Source organism: Pelodiscus sinensis, chromosome 20, assembly GCF_052426305.1.
Source record: "Pelodiscus sinensis isolate ZL-2025 chromosome 20, ASM5242630v1, whole genome shotgun sequence".
NCBI classification, from domain to species: Eukaryota; Metazoa; Chordata; order Testudines; family Trionychidae; genus Pelodiscus; species Pelodiscus sinensis.
Genome location: NC_143071.1, coordinates 8,502,055 through 8,521,942, shown reverse-complemented (window position 1 = coordinate 8,521,942; position 19,888 = coordinate 8,502,055). Strand labels below are relative to the sequence as shown.

The following is a 19,888-nucleotide window of genomic DNA, read 5'->3' as shown; positions in this document are numbered from 1 at the left end:
CAAAGAGATTAGCATGTTTCCGATTATTTCATGTTCTGGACAAAGTCTGTGTTTTAAATGCAAACAGAGGAGGTTTTTAAAAAAACAAAGGCTAGCCCGTTTAAGAATGGACATCAGTCAGAGTGGGTACAGACGCAGCCCCCCTCCTGCTGACAGCACCCTCCAATGTACGGCTGATGCCAGGCTCAATGCTCCACTTGTCTACTTGTCCCACAACTGTGACCAGGCAACTGTCTGTCTCTCTCTCTTTCTCTCTCAAATATCTTCCCTCAAAAGGTGGGCAGAGTCACCATCAGCTGAATGTTCAAATCCCTCCTTACAAGATACTCATCACACCTCGGGAGTAGAATGACTCAAACTGATATATCTTGCATTTTATTTACAGACAGTTGTTCCAAGTGTTCAGCCATGCAGTGCAAATCCTTTTCTTGTGGAGCTGTGTTATCTTATTGCTTTAACCACTGACACACACTGTTTTGGGTCCCTTTGTTTTGTCTCATATGAAATGAGACAGTAACTTCTTCCAGGCAGGACTTTGTGCCTCCAGTAAATTGTCATTGTCTTATTTCCTGCCCTGAATTCAGGGCTCTGCCCTCTGTATTTCTGCGAGAGGAGATTACCTCACTAACATGTAAGAAATCTAGCTCCCAGCTTTGTGGGCCTGGTCCAAAAGTCATTGACGTGATTGGAAAGAGTCCCATTGACTGCAGTGGACACTGAATAAAGCCCTAAATGTTGGTGAGGTTTAAACTGTTTGTTCCAAAAAAACAGTAAGGCTCTTACCTCTGGCCTTGACAAGTAAGAACCTTTTCAGACCCATTCAAATAGAATCTGGAAGCTGTTTGAACTGAAAAGGGGTGGACTTATTACGAACAGCTTTCCTTTATGCTCTCCAAAGCTGAGAGATTTTGCTTTTTTACATGTTCTAACTTTTGTGGAGAATAGCCTAAAGCTCCTGCTTTAATTTAACATGAGGCAGGTCCGTACTAATTAAGACAAACCCTTACATACCATAGATGTGCGTGGTATTTTACAAAAAAGAGTCAAGGGGAGTTGTTTTGCTGGTGAATGAATACTGGGGGTAGAATCGGGTCTTTTTCTGCCTGCTACAAATGGGCACATTCCAGAAGGAAAACTCTAGCTCTGGATAGGTCCAGGATAAAGAAACAAGGAGCGGAAAAGCTCATGAGTGGCAGCAGCTCTACAGGCTCCCAACTTCTGTATGTCCTCTCTTCGGGCCCATTTAAAAACTCTGAGCGTGTGAGCCACATCCCAGGGGAGCCAACTGAAGTCATTCAAGTATGCTGAACTGCAAAGAATGGGGAAGCCACTCCCCAAAGCTGGTGCTTATTCCAGTACTGAGATTTACCAAGCCAGCACAAAATAGCTTCTATAACACCTCACTGGTTACCCAGAAGTCAAGAAGACAGTCTCTTAAAGCAACCCCGTATTACGCCTTGATCCAGACAACCACGTCATATAAAGTTTTACCATTCCCAAAGGATCGGTTTCATTACCTCCCAGGTCAATGAATATTTCAGATTGTATCCCAAATACACCCTTACAGCCAAATCTTATTAACTCAACTAATATATTCAAAGAATCGAGAGTTTTAGTTAAAAGATCAATACAAGTACTGACATGAGTACTGTTCTAGAAGCAGATTCATTGTAGATGTGGTGAACTTTGTAGTTGCAAAGTTTTTTCAGACTCAGCCCTTAGTCCAGTGCCCAAGATCATATTCAGGGTGTTCCAGTTTAGGACTGAGATCTCAATACTTATGTCTTAGGCTTCTTTTGTGTGAAATCTTAAGCAGATGCGATCAGTCCCAAGGGTCTTTATTTAGTTTTCTTGGATCCTCTTGAGCATTCAGTAGTTAGTGAACAATTAGACTACAGGTTGGACCTCCCTGGTCTGGTGCCTTCGGAACCTGACAGGTCCTGGTTGAGGGATTTTTCTGGACCGGGCAGATCATTTCAGGGCCTCCCTGACTCCCTTCTCCCTGCTTCCTGGCTCTCCCTGCAGCCCAGCTGAGCTGCACGACGGCGCCCTGTCCTATCCCTTGCAGCCCAGCTGATCCATGCGCTGGCTCCCAGGCCCCCACCCCCCTCTGCAGTGCTCTGGGACTCTCTGATCCTGGATCATCTGTGGTAATGTTGGACCATGGATGTTGCTGGACCAGAGAATCCTGGGTTTTAGAGGTGCAACGAGATCACCTAGGTCCCATGCATCATGGGCAACTGTCTATTCAGGTTAGTATAAGACAATTTTCCCTCATTCACAGATGATTTGCTATATACTTCAAAGAGAGCTGACTATAGTATAGACAGGAACCATCTGATTACATTGTTAACTCCTTACAAGATACATACAAGCCCACAATTATTTATCAGTATGTCCCTAAAGGTTGAATGTAGGTCATTTATCCTGCAAGATGCTTGGCCTTATGTCACAGAGGATCTCTGGTTAACAGTACCCCTGCCTGGGACTAGTTTAACACCCAGACCCGTTTCCAGCAACCTAGAATTGCAGACAGGAGCCCAGTGCAACACAAAAAGAATGCCTTGCTTTGTTCTGGCATTTTCGCTCCTCCCCAGGGCTCTTCTTCCAATCCTGGGGGAGTTTTCCAAGCCCTCCTCCCTACATGGGCTCTTATGTCCAGTCCCAACTGTCAGGGTTTCTTCTCCTGTCCTGCGAACCTCCTCTCCTTTCTTCTTTGGCGCCCACAGTTGTTCACCCGCATCACTACAGCTCCCTGAGCTTCTCCCTCTCACTGCAGCCACCTTCTGTTTTTTATAGGGAATTGCCTGATTCTCTCCATAGTGGGCTCATGCCACAATTGGCATGGCTTAATCACGGGCTCTACAGCCCACAGGGCAAGTCATCCTGTTACAGATGGCTACCCTCAACCAAGCAGAGTAAAAGTCTGAGGGCTAGATTGTCATGCTGTCTGGAGCAGCAAACAACGGTGAATGCCTGACTTTCAGAGAACTAGGAAGACACCTTAAACTGGTCTATATGATCTAGAAATTAGGTTTCATCAAGGCAGTAACAAATGTGAATTCCTGGCTCGCTATACCAGTCTTACCATTGAGTCCTTCATTAGCATTTTTTGGTGTGTAATTTAGTTGCAAGAGTATTGACCAGGTAAATGTTGGCTATTTCATTGTGATGGGAAGAGATAAGTGAAAACAATACAAGTAACGTCCCATTAGTTGTTTGAAGTTTAAACACGCATAACCATATGTAAAGTCACTGGGATCTAATAGACAAGTGAATTGACCTGAATACCCTCTAGCATGACCTGTTAGCCAGCGTCACATGGATTTTTCAGCGGGTATATAGTCCTTGCAGAATGGAGCTACATCAATTTACACCTACTAAGGAATCGGTCCTGGAAGTAGGCATCTTGGTGCTTTGTTTCTTGAAACATAATTTCCAGAGGACATGATCGGGGAAACCATCAGGCGGAGATGAGTGACCTTCAGAGTCGATCCCTATCTCTGTTCCTGTAACACATGCACAAGTAGTGGGACAGGAACATTCCTGCCTCTATTACCAGCAATCTTTTATCTTCTATCTATTAGATCAGAGTAAACATGAAGCATTAATATTTAACCAAACTTTTGTGTCTGGCTGCTTGTTTTTTTTAAAGAGAAGACACCGTTGATTTAGAGTCACTTTGGAAGCTTGTGGACTAGCAGCAATGTATCCCACGGTGCTGTTCTGGTGGGCTGTTACTCTAGCACACTGCACTCTTGCGGGAAATGGTAAGTATCTTTACCTTTTGCATAGCAAATAATCTGTATTGTGAGTGGACAATGAGGAAAGGGGCACCTGGTGGATGGGGGGTGGTTGCAGAATCTCTGGGTATTTTTGAGCAGTTGGAAACAATTTTCTAGGAAAGTTTTATACTATCTCCCTCGTCTATACGCTGACCGCATTGCACGCACCCGGGGTTCCTTGCATTTCTCAAATCTTCTCTCCTAGCTTCCTGTGTGCCACCCGATTATCTCTCTCTATGTCAGCGACTCCCTGCTACCTTCCCATTCCCTGCTCCATGCCATGCATGGACTTTGTGTCCCTGTGGCCTCCCTACACCCCCATAGCAAGATCTTCTACATCTCCAGGAGCTCTGATTACCTCCCATCTCCTCTTCCCCAATTCACTTGTCCACTATTTTCCCCCTTTCCAGAGACTGAGTGTGTGTTCCCCTTTTCTCCCATATCCTGCCTTCTCATGGCAGGGGCTCTGGGTGGTTCCCTCATTTCTCCCTCTGCCACATCCCAGGAGTGCTATATGTCCTCTCTGTTTGAAATAAACAGAATAAAAGACCTAAAGAGTTAAACATTACACAGTTTTAGACAAGATTCAGGGTTTTGTCTACAGGGAGCTCTGCTTGCTTAGTGCCACGGCAAACACACCATTAGAAATCTTTGTCTTCTTTTGCTTTATCTTTAATAAAAGGTTAAACTGGTTAAGGCATTTGAAGTGCTAAATATTAAATTCAGTTTTCTTTATAGCATCCCCTGTTCCTGCTCCCTTTAGCTGGAGACAGCTTTTAGAAGAAACCCCTCCTTTATCTAGCAGTCTTTTATGGTAATTACTGTCCTACTGGGAGGAAAGAGGCAAATTTAGTTAATTGAGATGGGCTGGAACGGCATGATTGCAGTTGCTGTTAAAGGCTAAGACCATTTATCAGAAAACAAAACAAGATCAACGCATGTGCAGCAGGGAGAGAAAAAAGTAGAGAAGGTAGAAAATGCAACATTTGTCTCTGGCATTGATTTCCACTTGCAACCTCGCTGCTGGCAAAACACAGGGAAAGCACTGTCAGCCACTCAGAGCGCTGGCTAAACTGAACAAGCTGTTTTGGGCATTGCTTTTGGGTGTCTTTTTCTGGTCACCGGCTCACAGCACAGTGCTGCAGAATATGAAGTCTTGGCCTGACTCAGAAAAGGAAGGAAAAAGCAGTGAGGAAACAGAAGCAAAGAGGTGGGAATGGAGGAAAAAACACACACACACACAAGTGGGTGTGTGAGACACACACACAAAACTCACATTCCAGGTGGTGGGTGGGATTCAGCCGATAGAGATGGTAATGTCCTTTGCCCAGGCCTGCCAAGCAGGGGAAGCAAAAGGGGCAACTGCTCCAGGGTGCAGTGATTGAAAAGAGCCCAGGGTTGCCAGCTGCTGCCGCCATAGCGGTGGTAGTGGTGGTGGCCAGAGCCCCAGACCCTCTAAATCACCCCCAAAGCTCTGCATGTTCCAGGTGGCTCTCAGGGCTGGTTGGGGGCGGGGCTAGCTGCTGCAGACGGCGCTGAAGGCTAATTGCCCTCAGTTCCCCCTTTCCAATCGTCCCGCTTGCCTAGGGGCCCGGTGAGTCTGTCAGCCCCACTGCCTTCCTTTCTCTGGCCTGGTCTGGTCAGGACCTCTTTCAGGCTCAGGATGAAAAAAGGCCCCAGGGTCCAGAAGATGGAGGAGATGGCAGCCATGATGGTGAAACTCGCTCTGGCCAATTTTTCTCCCTACATTATTTTTTTAAGACTCTCTTAGAAGGGACTGATGGGCAAAACAGTCCACCCTCATATTATGTTGTCTATTGATTAGGACTAATATCCAACATACCATTTCTGGCTAATTGATTTTTGATTCCACACTTTCCTTGTTTCAAGGACTGTTCTGAGATTTGTTAAGACTAATTCAGTTGTCTCTCTCTGGCATCTTTTCCCATCAACATTCATTACCGTAGGCCATTGTGACATCTTATGAACTTTCACTTGCATTTAGTGTAAATTTGTATGCTCAACAACTCTTCCAGGCATTTTCCTCCCATTCCCAGGGTTTTCCATTCTTCCCACCAATGTCAAGGGTTCTGTGTGCACCCCATTATCTCCATACATAAAGAAAAGATATAAAAATGAGCGGGGAGAGAAGTCATTCATGATATGTCAACACAGCAGCTTTATTTCGGACTAATTGACGTTATTTCGAAATAACAAAGAGCATGTCTACACTGCAAGCCATTATTTTGAAATAATGTTGAGCTGGAGAACTTCTTACTCTGACTCCTGTAACCCTTATTTCATGGGGCGTAAGGGAAGTTGAAGGAAAAATGTTCTTCTTTTGACTTCCTGCTTAATTTGGCTTTTGGCACTATTTTGACGTAGCTCAAGTTGCATAGTTTAATTTGACTTTAGCACTGCTGTGTAGACGTACCCTCAAGGTGTTGTCATTTTTAAACAGGCTTGGGAGGATCTGCAGAGCTGAAATGAGGATATCATTATTTTGGAAGGTGTCACCATGTGGTTCTTTGATCTATGCACAGTTATTGACAGACAATCTGAGAAATGCCTTTGAATTGAGTGTAAGACTTTTGTGCTTGAGTGTTCTAAATCATACAAACAAAATATTCTGCCCATTAAAACTAAAACCTTCTATTGTAAAGTGCTGCCTTTCTTCCAGTGTGCCCCAAGCCTCCTGAAGTGCCATTTGCTAAAGTTGATGTAAACAAGATAATATATGAGAGAGGTGAAGAAATTACGTACACCTGTGATCCAGGTTATAGCCATCACAGTGGCCTTAAAAAGTATGTTTGCCCTTGGTCTGGTAAATGGCCTATCAATACAATGAGATGCATACGTAAGTAAATCATAAGTACCATTTCTAGAGGTTATATTCTGCTTTAACTAGACTGTGCATTGGTTTGACACAGGCTTTTTTGTGGCTCATGCGATATATGATCTAGCTGTGATGCTTTTATTTTCTGTGGTCTTGCCTTTACAGTCTAAGAACTTGACTTTGCACTCAGTTCTTAGAATGGAAAGTAGGCAACCATATTGTTATCAGACTTCCTTCCATTAGACAAGAGCTGCCCGCTTCACTCTCTAGTGGGAGCTTTGCTTTTGTTTTTCTCTTGTTAATTTCCTTAATACAAAATAAAAGATGCTTAGATTGAAATTATATAGAGCTGTTCTTTACATACGGAAAACTAACAATTTATGATGTTTATAACCAAGATTGTAACTCACCTTTTCATTCTTAAAATTGGAAGTTTTGTTCATTCTATTGTTTTAAAGTGTGAGGGTAAAATATTGCTAATTTGACTTTAATGGCATCTACAGAAATATATGTTTGTTTACAAAATCACATTTATTTAAATGGAAGGCAGGATCAGGCTTAGATAACTTTAATTTTATGGAGTTCCATCACAGGCAGGTTATTTATATCACATGCTTTTCATGGCCCTTGGACAATTGATCGTTAAAGCTAATTTAATCACTAAGAATTTTCATCTTAAGTAACCATCTTAAGTATATTTTGATTTCAAATATAAAATGTATACAGTCATGAAAATGTGTACAAAAAGGTGGAAAGATTTGAATGACACTACTTAATAAATGATCTACTGTCACTGCTTTATTTTATACATCATGAAATAATATTATCCTCTTTTATCGTTAAACAACAGCAAAGAAATGCTCCTATCCTGGACCCTTGAGAAATGGAGGAATTGATTTTATAGACTTGAACTATCAGAGTTTGGTACACTTTTCATGTGAGCCAGGGTAAGTTCTCCAATCACCATGGCGTTAAAAAAAATAACCTAAGTTGCACTATTAAGTTGTAGCATCGTATAGCCTTCTTCAACATAATAAATGAGGTCTTCTTTTTTATTAATTGAGAAAAGCTACAGAAATAAAAATGATCCGTTTCATATTTTATGGAGTTGTTATAGTAGCCTATCGCTGAAGACACTAATTTCAAAGGACTTTATTAAACACCCATCGTGAACACTTAGGCCAGGTCTACATTAGACCTGGAGGATTGGTCTAAGGTATGTGACTCCAGCTTTGTAGAACATGTAGCTGGAGTTGACTTACCTTAAGCTGAGCTTGGCACCATCCCCACTGTGGGAGGCCGATGGGAGTAAATGTTCCCGTCGACTTCCCTTACTCCTCACCACTGCAAGGAGTATAGATGCCAGCTGGAGCATCACTCTAGGTATGTCTACACTGCGGGGATTTTCTGGAATACAGGAGGTATCCCTGAAAAACTCCGCTGCGGCCAAGGAACGCGTTTCCTCTTCTGCTTTTTTTTGCAGAAGAGCAAATGCACTCTTTTGAGGAGCCTGGTATACTTCATTCCTCGAGGGATATGGGGGGCTCTGCTGAAAAAGGAGGTTTTTCCGCCATTTGGCCCCATCTATATCAGAAAAAGCTATGCCATTTGCAAAGTGCAATTTGCGTAGCTCTTTCCGACAAAGGACTGTAGTCTAGACCTAGCCTAGTATTCAATTTACAGGTCAATACTACACCCTCTAAATCGAATGCCAGAACATCTATCTCAGGCACAGCGATGAAGACGTGCCCTTACATAATTATTTTGTTATGGAATGTGATACTATTTAAAGTACATAACAAATAAAATGAGCATACTTTTAAAGAGCAAAAAAAGGACATATTCCATTTTTAATATAAAACATTTCTAGAAATAAAGTGATGGTTTTATGATTCTCAAAATCATAGTTCGTATAGACATCCATCTTCCAGCTTTCCTGTTATGTCCAAACTTGGGCAACATAAAGGAGTTGTGTGTTGGAGAATAATTCAACCTTGAATGCTGTGGTACAGGATTGGGCTAAACCCAAGCAGCAAGTTTAAGGCAAAAGAAGATCAAAGTTGTATTAAAAGTTATAAGTAAGCTACTGAGAATTGTGGTGTATGGTTTTTTTTTAAATCACAGGCCCTAAAACAGGCATTATGCCTTCAATTTAAAATGCCCATATGTAAGAGAAATCCAGTGCAGTGAAACTGCAGGCTAGACTGAAAAATTAAAAGAAGAAAATTGTGAGTCCCTAATTAATAAGAAAGCTGAAAGAGCCTTGAAAAAGTGAAAAATCAATGAACGGTTTGGGAATAATGGCAAAAATAATTCTCAGAGTGACTGGTGCTTTCACCAGGATAACATAGAGTGATACATGTGATCCCTCAAGGCACACCAGTCCTCAATGAATCTCCCCATGGACTTCAGTGGATGTTGGATTGGACCATTAAGGATCAGTCTCAGTCCAGTTAGTCAATGCTGAAATTCTTGTGGGCTTCAATGGGGATTTGGCCCTTAGTGAAACTGGGGTAGGTAAAATTGTGTGGATGACACAGAGAGAGAGAACTTTGGGACCCCGTGAACTGAGCTGACAAAGAAATAGAGAGCAAAGAGATTGAAATTTCAATATTCAATTCAAGTCAACAAAGTGATCTCCAGAGAGCATCACTCAGACTGAGAATGTGGGAAAAAAGATCATATGAAAATGGCTGTCTCAGAGATACTGGAGCTACTAAACAACTGATTTTTTTTTAATTCACTTGACAATCTCCCAAATATTCAAGAATTGGGTTGGAGGACAGGTCTGTCTCTCTCTTTCTCAGGGTGTGTCTACACGGCAGAGTATTTGGGGGGGGGGGAGGGAAATGGCTGTTTTTCAAAAAAAAATCTTCACTTTTGTCCATACTGTAATCACGTTTTTTGAAAAAAATTTAATAAACAGGGGGTTTACTGACATTGGTAAACCTCTTTCTACTAGAAAGAAGCCTTTTCCAAAAGAGCTCTTTTGGAAAAATGCATATGTGGACAGGAGAGAGGGAGTTCTTTCGAAAGAACTGGAAAAAGCACAAGTGCCCTGGTGGCCACTCCATCCATAGTATTTACAGCTTAAATGCGAGATAGCGTCCACACTGAATGGGCGCTATCTTTCGAAAAAGCAAATTGTTTTTTCGATGCACTTTGGCAGTGTAGATGCTCTCTTTGGGAGAAGTTTTTTCAGAAGATCTCTTCCGGAAAAGCTTTTTCCGAAAGAAGCCTGCAGTCTAGACATAGCCTTACTCTGTTTAATATTGGCCATAGCTTAGTGGGGGATATTGCTACTCCCAAGAGGACTCACAGAAATGGAACTAGTTCAAATGGCTAAATGAAAAAAAAAAGTTTATGAAAAAAAAATCTGTACCAACTTCTCTCCCCTTTGTAAACACTCTCCATACAGCGTGAAATGGATTCCTTCATCAGAACTCCATAACATGTAGGCTTTTGGGGCTGAAATACTGTTCCTGTCTTTCTCTGCACAGAGACTGAAGACCCGAGGTTCACCCTAATTTAATCTCCATATGCAGCAGCACAACACACTTTTACCCAGGGGGCAGCTGGTTTGAAAAAGTGATCCCTTTGCCAGTAAATGCAATACATTCCAGTAAATCAGAACAAATTCAAAAGAGTTGGCAAAGGAAAATACAGAGACAGATGTTCGATAGCAGCATGTTGGCAGAACCAATGATACAGCTAGTTCTGAAGTGCTGTTGGGTAACATTAAAACTGGGACACGATCTGTAGAAACAAATCATGTGAGTGAAAAAAATTGTAGGTAGACAAAGTTTAAAAGAATATCCAGGATTGGTGATGGGGCAGTGGAGAGGAGGGGGGCAGTTGCCCAGAGCCTGGCAATTCAAAAGGACCCAGGACTCTTGGCAGCTGCTGCCACTACTGTGAATCCTTAAAACAGCTCCGAGTGTCACGCGGCATGCTCCGGATGTCTCTATGGGCTAGTGGGAGGACAACCACAGTACACATACTCTGAGTGGTGCTGAGAGCTGGCGCTCCCAGCCTCACTCTTTCTGGGACCACAGAGCCACCCCCACACACACACCTTGCCCAGGGGCCTGGCAAGTCTGTCGCCCCTCCCCCCACCTCTTCATTACAAATTAAGCATGGGTTTCAATGGTTTGCTCCTCTGTGAAATGCAGTGTAACAGTAAACAAAAGCAATTATGAGCTGCAGTCTAATAATGAGATTTGATTGATGGCCCTCGTTTTCCTCACAATAATTTTCCTGGTTTCCAGCTGTGTCACACAGAAATGACAGAAACAGGGATGAACATTTCCTTAAAGCTCAGTGTAAATACTTCCAGTTAGTTACACCATCATGGAAGTCTGGGATAAGCACTTGAGAGGGAATGTATATGAGAATTGAATGGGGCTGACTGGTGTCTCCTGGTAAAATTATGCATTAGTATCTCCCCTGGAGTACCTCATTTATATGAACAGAATCAATGTAATTGCCATAGATAACTAAGCACTGCTCCCAAGAAGCCATTTATTCTACCATCCACTGTATTGATGACCGATCAATATTTTTTCTTGGCATGCATGCAGAGTATTAATCAATTATATAAAAATGTGATGTCAAATGCAATTTATAGCTGAATGTGGAAGACACTGGCCTCTCATATTAGTTTTTCTCTCTTGTGAAAATGCCTTGAAGAAATTTGCAATGTTAGTAGTGAGTCATATTTTTCAGATTTAAACAAATTCCCATCAAAATCAATAGGTGTTTGAACTACTGGAGGATTTTACTATTTGGATCATACAATGCAGAGCATGTCTGCTTGTTGAGTCTCTTTTAGGCCATGTCTACACTACAGAGAAGATCGACGCTGCTGCAATCTAGTGAGGACCCACTAATTTGAACTGAGAGGGTTCCCCCATCAGCACTGGTAGTCCTGCTCCTCATGAGGAGTCAGGGAAGTCGATGGGAGCATGTGCTCCCCTTGATATCCCAATGAGTGGATGGCATGAAAACATGATTTAAGATCAGTCGACTCTAGTTACATAATTAACGTAGATGGAGTTGTGTATCTTAAGTAGACTTTCCCCTTTGGTGAAGACAAGGCCTTAGAAGTATTAGTCCCTCTTGTAAAGATTATTTCCTTTCTGCTATGTGTAAATGGCTTCAAAGTTTGCTGATAAATGGATGCCTTTTTTTCTCAGATACATTCTCAATGGAATAGACACTATCCAGTGCATGGCAGATGGACAGTGGAATGCAACACTACCTGAATGCCAACGTATGTGTCTTAAATATTACATTCTCTGGGCCTTCCTTTTATTTACATTCAAGATGTCTATGTCATTCTGGCCTTTTAAAGACCCTTGAAGTGGGCCTATGATTCATTCCCAGGCTTCGTAGTAGCACCAGAGCAGTGTAAAGGGGCCTCAGTGTAAATAAGAATAAGAGCTTCTATCTTTGATGTGACTTTTGATGATGTGTGAATTGTTAAAAGAGAAGTGTAGTTTAATTTATATATATATATATATATATATATATATATATATATATATATATATATATATATATATGTATGGCCCATTCGTCTCGAGAGACAGTGGTAAGCAGCGGCAGTGACAATCTATGAGTTGTGCCTGGATCTACAACTTTTTCATGGCTTATGTGTCCAATATTGGATTTGCACAATTGATTACAATAGCTATATGCCAGTCTACTTCTGTTTTCATGAGTCTGAGACATTTTCCTTCTGAGGCGGAGTTCTTTTGCATGACTTGCACAGGTCCTATCGAAAAATGACGTGCCCTGTTGTAATAATTGTCACCATGTGCTGTGATCTGATGACGCAGATTCCCAAGAGCTTGGATTGATGTTAAACCTTTTCATAGTGTTTTTACATATATCCTTGAATTTTAACTTTGGCCTTCCTCTTGCCCTTGCTCCACTTGTTAGTTCACCAAAGAGGATTTCTTTGGGAAGGCGTTTATCACTCATTCTCCTCACATGGCCAAGCCACCGGAGTCTTCTGTTGTTAAGGATCACTATGAGACTGGGTGTGCCAGCTCTTGATAGGACATCTACATCTGAAACTTTGTCTTGCCACTTAATATTCAGGATTCTGCGAAGGCAGTGAAGGAAGAAACTGCTCAGTTTTTTCTCTTGGCACGAGTAGGTAGTGCCATTAAAATAAGGCTGCCCTACCCCCTCACTCTGCTGGTTGAGGGTCTGGGATACTTGGATCCCTGGTTTACTTTGGATAATCCGACTGGCGTATGAACTGTGATTGGTCACTGGCATCCAAGGGATAGTGACTCCTTACGTCACCCCGGAGAAGAGAAACCTGACAGAAAATTCCCCACTGGCTTGTGGGTAGGTTCGGGAGATCCAAAGGCTATGGGAGTAAACCCAGACAGATAATCCGGAGTGGAGACCTTAAGGCGGTTAACAGTGAGGTTTCATCCAATCTGCTTTTCCGGCATCTCTGCAGTTACCTCAGTTCCTGGCTTTTGTCTTTCCTTTGGACCTAACTGGGGCGACCGAGAGGGGGATAGTGCCGCTTGGGCAATGCACTTTTTTCCAACACTAGCCAAGGCAATGCAGTGTGCAGGAGGAGACACTTACCAACACTCAGCTATACACAGCTACTATAGTCGATACAATAAACCGATTTGCCTCCGGCTTGGTAGCTGGACTGTTCGGACAATGTATCCTGGACTTGAAACTCATCATGATCTTACAAACACGGATTCAATATGTAAATCAGCAGTCATAGACCAACAGTTACATAAATTGAATGTTGACATTGCTGCTCTCCAGGAGATCAGACTGGCAGATGCTGGATTAGTAAAAGAAACCAACTACACCTTCTTTTGACAGGGTTTGAGTTCAGAGAAACGCTGTCTTTACGGAGTTGGCTTTGCTGTTTGAAACAATCTGATGAACTTTATCGTTACACCCATAGCTGAATCAGAACACGTTATATCCCTAAAGCTCAGCACCAAGTCAGGATATGTTAACATCATAAGTACTGATGCACCCACACTAATGTCGTGCACTGAAGACAAGGTCCGCTTCTATGGTAATCTTCAGAAAGTTGTCAATTCCTGTTCATCCGGTGAACAACTGTACATTATTGGTGATTTTAATGCAAGACGCAATCACCAGTCCTGGCCCATTTGCCTAGGTCATCACAGCATTGGGAAAATGAATGAAAATGGTCAAAGGCTTCTTGAATTCAGTTCTCAGAATCATCTCTCCATCACTAATACTTTTTTCAACTTAAAAGACTGTCACAAGGTCTCATGGCGCCACCCCAGATCCGGTCACTGGCTAGTTTAATAATCTGTCCAAAAGAATGGGAGTCTGGGACTCTTGAATTTAATGGTGGACAGAATTGTTGTTGATTCCCTGCTGTTTCAGTAGGTCACTTATCCACTCTACCTTAGTTTCCTTCTCTATACAACTAGGATATTAGGGAAACCCTGCAACTCTGGTATAGGTGTTTTGTTTTGGGTTTTTTTTCCATCATAATCTACCCTTCACAGACATAAAATGCTTTGAGATGGGTGGGCAATAAAACAGTGGCCATTTACCATGGTTAGCTCCTGGCTGGCCAACTCCACTATATTGACCTACGCCTCCACAGGTACTAGTAATCATGGCTTTCATTGGCCATGGATCACTGGGTCTCGGCCAATGGGAGCCGCAGGAAATGACGCAGAGTGGGAAACTGCTTCCCACAGCTTTTGTTGGCTGGGAGTGGTGATATGTAGCCAGCTGGAGCTATGATTGCCTGTATCTGTGGACGCACAGGTAAATATTGCAATGGGGGCCCGCCAGATCCGAGGCCAGTATTTGCCCATCCCTGCTTTGAGAGAAGTCAAGTATGCTGTAATAGTCAATGTATTATTATATTGTCTGTACAATTTTACAGCAATCCATGAATTACCAACATTGATGCCACTGAGATTTTAATCTTATCTCATTGCTTTGGCAATTTCTCTGTGGCAGAATGCATATCATCGGGGCATAGTGCTGGTTCTATGTGATGTTCCTCAAGGCAGGTTAGTGATACTCAGACCTCTGGTTTGGGAGCCAAATGAGTGATCAGCATTACCCAAAAGAACCCTAGGACAGGTTGGACCTCTCTGGGCTGGCACCCTCGGGACCTGACTGTTCCCAGAGGAGGGATTTTGCTAGACCAGGGGAGGTCATTTCTGGCCCTCTGCTGCCGGCCCCATCTCCTGCCCTGTGGCCCCACCGGGCTTCCTGGTTCCCCTGAAGCCCAGCTAGGTCACATGCCAAGCTTCCTGCCCCTCCCCAGCCCAGCTGGGCCATGCATCGAGCTCCTGTTCGCCCCCCGCCTCCCCCATCAGGCCTCCACACACCCCACAGTATGCTGGAACTCTCTGATCTTCGAACATCCATGGTCCTGCCAGACCATAGATGTTGCCAGATAAGAGAGTCCCAGTTTATAGAGGTGAAACCTATAGTGTGAATTTGTTGTTTTTTTTACTATCGTACTATATAGTCATATTTAAACAGCCGGACAGGAAATATTTTGGGAGTGACTGTGCATGTATATAGTCTCACAGCAAAACAACTGATCACGTATATTATTTGTATCAATACAATTGGTTAACAATGTAGTAAAAGCATTTGACTGGTTAATTACTTAGACTGGTTAATAATTAAATCACCTAGTCTTTTAACACCATGTGCTGCAAAGACCTGCATGGGGCAGATTAAAGAGCCACTTGCAGCTCATGAGCTTCATTCTGAGTATCACTGAGCCAGATTTTTAACATGTGGAATAATGATGCTTTGCTTTTTCCAGCTGTGACTTGTCCTCTTCCCTCACTTCCTGAATTTGGAGTTATTTCTTACCATAAGCTAAGCCCTGGAAATGTGTCCGTCTTCCAAGACAAGATCAGTTTTGAATGCTTACCATCTTTTGCATTGTTTGGAAATGAAACCGCTACCTGCATGGCCAATGGGAACTGGAGTGATATACCAACATGCAAGTGTAAGTAAATATATTACTAATTTACTTTATTGTTGTTTTTTATTTTAAAGTGTACTCTGCGACCTAACCATTAGGCTACACAGCTGTCAGAGACCCAGCCACAAGTGGTGGAGGATGCAGCCAAAAAGTGGGGTGTGGGCTCCCAGCCTTCATTGCTCCTGGCCCAGGAACTCCAAACCTCTGACTAGTCAAGTCCTTAAGGGTATGTCTACACTAGCCCCTCGTTTGAACTAGGGTGGCTAATATAGGCATTCGAACTTGCAAATGAAGCCTGGGATTTAACTGTCCCGGGCTTCATTTGCATGTTCCCGGGCAGGCACCATTTTTAAATCCCCTTAGTTCAAACTGACTGCCCGCGGCTACATGCGGCAGTCAGAAGTTAATCCGAACTAAGTCTTTAGTTTGGATTAACTATTACTCCTCCTGCAATGAACTGTTGAATCAATTTAAGAAATACAGGGTTAGATTATCAGTTGGTAACTGCATCAGCATAACTCCATTGATTTCAGAGCACCTGTGCCAAATTCCACCACATTAAGATCTGACCCATAGATTATAATGAAAATACTTCTAAATGAAATACTTGTTTCTTTCTAATGTTTTCATCTTTTCTCATTGTGTATCTCTGTGAGAGAGGAACAGAAGAAAGTTTCAAGGTTTGCCATGTTCTCAACACTATATAGACTGTCTTAAACTTCTACAAGTGATACAGTTTTGCTTTTTTTTTACAATAGATGTACAATGTCCACATCCAACAACGATAGAAAATGGATTCGTAAATTTTGCAGTTCGCAGAACCTATCATTATATGGAGAGCGTTGATTACGGCTGCCATAGTCCTTATGTGCTAGATGGACCAAGGGAATCAAGATGTGAAAAAACAGGTAGTTGGTCCATCAAGCCAACATGTAAAGGTATGAAAATATGTACTCTGTACTTAAAACCCATCTACTGACCTGCATTTTCATAAAAGTGTATTGTCCATCTTGAGGGATATCTTTGTAACAGTGCCCCATTTCAAAACAAAGCAGAAAGTATAAATGTGTAAAAATGAGGCCTGTAATAAAACATAAAATGATTATTTGATTCCAAATCTGATCTAGTGTAAGAGGATCCAACTAAATTGACTTCAGAAGTGCACCTACTTCCACTAGGTTGAATTCTCCCTTTCCCTCATCTTTCTTATAACTGAATGAAAACAATGTACTCTGGTCAGGTCTATGCTAGAAATTTTGATGGTGTTGCAATGTTGCATAGAGCCACTTCCCTCTCTCTGCCCTGCCTTTTTAAAAGAACCATTTCTATACTGGCAAAAACCTCAGTGTGAAGGCTATCCCAGCAAAAGCATGTTTTATGGAGTGTACAATTATAATTACACCAGCAAATCTTTTCTTCTGTAGACCTGGCATCTATGTCCCTCATTTCCTATGATGCAAATAACATTTTCTGTGATGATGCCATTTAATTTTTTTCCATCCATAAACAGACTACGTGAAACATATTCACACTTTCAAATCATGAAAAGGGCCAAAGATGCAGTTTACTTGGTTGTTCCCAAGAAAAGATACACCTACAACTAACCTATGAAAACCAGCCACTTGACTACATTCATCAAGGACATGTATCACCTAAACCAGTATACTCGCAATAATTCAGAGGGTAGGATTTTCAAAAGCACCAAAGGCTACGTCTACACTGCACCTCGCTTGCGCAAAAGGCTATGCAAATGAAGCACGGATTAACATATTGCTGTGCTTCAGTTGCCTAATTAATTAGGAGCCATTTTTGCGCGAGAGGCTTTTGCGCAAAAAGGAGCTGCGTAGATGGCTCCTTTTTGCACAAAAAACCTCTCTTGCACAAGAGCCGTTCTTCCTCATTTTTTCAGGAAAAATGGCTCTTGCCCAAAAGCCTCTTGTGCAAAAATGTCCCCTAATTATGCAAATGAAGTGCAGCAATATGCTAATTTGCACTTCATTTGCATAGCCTTTTGCGCAAAAGAGGTGCAGTGTAGACACGGCCTAAGTGTGCTCCAAAGTCACTTAGCCACTACTGAATATCCCACACAGGGTCTATGCTTCAGGTAGACATGTCTGGTGTTCACGGTGTTCTTCCACCTTCCAATGTTACTTTTGCATCTTCTTCAAAAGACTTAACCCGTTCATTGTTAAAAAAAATAGAATTCTTGTTATTCAGAAGCACCATTTACACATTAATTGTTTTTCAGCACCATGTAAAATCCCAGTTAGCAAAGCCACAGTGCTATACAACGGCCGGAAAATAAAGGTTCAGAATGATCTCAAGGAAGGAATACTGCATGCTGAAACTCTTTTCTTTTTCTGCAAAAATAAAGAACAAAAATGTGGCTATTCGGTACCTACTCAATGTATCGATGGCCAACTCACAGTCCCTGCCTGTTTCAAAGGTATGTACTAATTGCACAAAAGCTTACAGTTTGGGGGACCTGGATTAAATGGGCAATGTTTTCTCTTACTCCAAATCCATACTTAATGGCTGAAGCTTTTTGGCTGGAAGGGTAGTGGAAAGCTTCAGTGGGAGACGTGGTCCCAGCTATGGAGAGCATGCACAGCAAGAAGCTTCTATGTTAGAACAGTGGTCTGTGCCAGTTTTGTCCATAGCAGGGCTGTCTAGGATTTGGATGGGCCAAAAACTGAGGCTATGTCTAGACAACAGCACTATTTCACATCTTTAAACAAGCCCGTTATTTCAGATTAGATTTCGAAATAACGGGTATGCTATTCCGACGTCCCTGTAACCTGTGTTCCACGAGGGTTTAGGGATGTTTTGGAATAATTCTTTATTTCAAAATTTGGTGCTGTGTAGACAGCTCCAAATTTCAAAATAAGCTATTTCTAGATTAGATTGAAACAAGATATGCAATTTGCTTAGCTCAAATTGCGTATCTTATTTCGACCTACGGGTGCAGTGTAGGTCCTGACAGAGCCATGGTCAGTGAATCTGAGACTTCATGAATTGATTGGTCAAAACTCTCCATGGAGGAGGATTGCAGAGACAACCTTTATGGCTTTGAGACCCTCGAAAATTGCATTCATCCTTCACAGTTGCTTATGCAGGCCTGTTTATTTCGGATTTGCATGTAATTGTTGGGAGGAGGGAGTACGAGTTGGTAATCCGGATTTGAATTTTTAACATCAGGATCACCAAGTGATTGATGGCTTCACTGCGGAATTGAGGTTGCAGACACTTGGTTGGAAATGCAAAATATTTAAAACAGAACAGACAGCATCTTTCAAACTAAAGTCTATATTAGCAGTCAGAGAAATATAGCAGCATGTTAGCAAGAAGAAGTGCTTTGTGTTTTTCTTTTATTAAATTTGTCCACACAAAATGTTCCTCTTTTCATTTGGAAATGTGGGAGGAGAGAAACCCACCATATGCTCTGTGGTGGAAATGGCTGCTCTTGTATTTTGCATTAGCATCAGATGATGGTTGTTACTGTTGCTGAAATGGGCCTTCTGACAGCATCTTTCTATGGCTCCTCTGCTGTACTGCTAAATTTCACTACATAGTTTGCCTCATGATTATAACTTATATTAATTGTTACATATTTTAAAGAATCTCACCTAGACTTGTAACTTCTTGTTTTCACAGAAATTGGACTTCTGCAATCTCTTTGGAAAACTGATCCAGCAGAGTTGACCCCATGTGCTGCAGGAGTGAATTCAAAATAGCAAGATAGTTCTATTAGACGCGTTTAACAAAAACGAAGTTGTAAAGGTGGAAAGGATCGTTTAGGTCCCAAGAAATGTATTTGTCTCTGGTCCTATAACAGCATACTCTCTATTGCTTGCCCAGCACTGTCAAATGTTCTATTACAAATTCTCTCCTGAAATATAGCATGTATTCCTTTGCTCACTTTTCTCTCCTTCTTATTTGAATGTCTGTGCCTGACCACTCTAAGCAATTTATTTTCTTTTGTATTTACACTCTTCATATACTTGTAATTTGTTCTCAGGCCCTACACCAATGTAGTCCTTTTTCAGTCAAGCTGTAGTATATACTTATTCTTTTAATATTACCTGGTCAGAAGTCCAATTTTCTAGCTCTTCCCTGTTTATCATTTAAAGTCAGTTTTAACAGTATCCACGCAGTATTGTACTTTTCTTCATAAAGTGTTTTTCAATGGTGATTATAGCATTGATTTTATTCTATTGTGTATTGGAAAACTGTCTTCTCAAGTTACGCATTTTATAGTCTGATTTCAAAGCAAAC

General features: G+C 41.9%; 1 protein-coding gene across 1 annotated transcript; it reads left to right on the top strand.

The window, feature by feature from the left end:
* The first annotated feature begins 3,637 nt into the window (after positions 1-3,637).
* Positions 3,638-19,805, top strand: APOH (apolipoprotein H). Its single transcript, XM_006110574.5, has 8 exons — positions 3,638-3,770; positions 6,466-6,642; positions 7,472-7,568; positions 11,817-11,893; positions 15,449-15,637; positions 16,372-16,551; positions 17,862-18,059; positions 19,268-19,805. Exons 1-8 carry the CDS (start codon positions 3,707-3,709, stop codon positions 19,345-19,347), a joined length of 1,062 nt encoding a protein of 353 aa, XP_006110636.2. The 5' UTR covers positions 3,638-3,706; the 3' UTR covers positions 19,348-19,805.
* Positions 19,806-19,888: the final 83 nt, after the last annotated feature.

Coding starts and splice junctions, on each gene's coding strand:
- APOH (XM_006110574.5), top strand. CDS start 3,707: ATGTATCCCACGGTGCTGTTCTGGTGGGCTGTTACTCTAGCACACTGC. Junction 3,771..6,465: donor CTGCACTCTTGCGGGAAATG/GTAAGTATCTTT, acceptor CCTTTCTTCCAG/TGTGCCCCAAGCCTCCTGAA. Junction 7,569..11,816: donor CACTTTTCATGTGAGCCAGG/GTAAGTTCTCCA, acceptor TTTTTTTCTCAG/ATACATTCTCAATGGAATAG.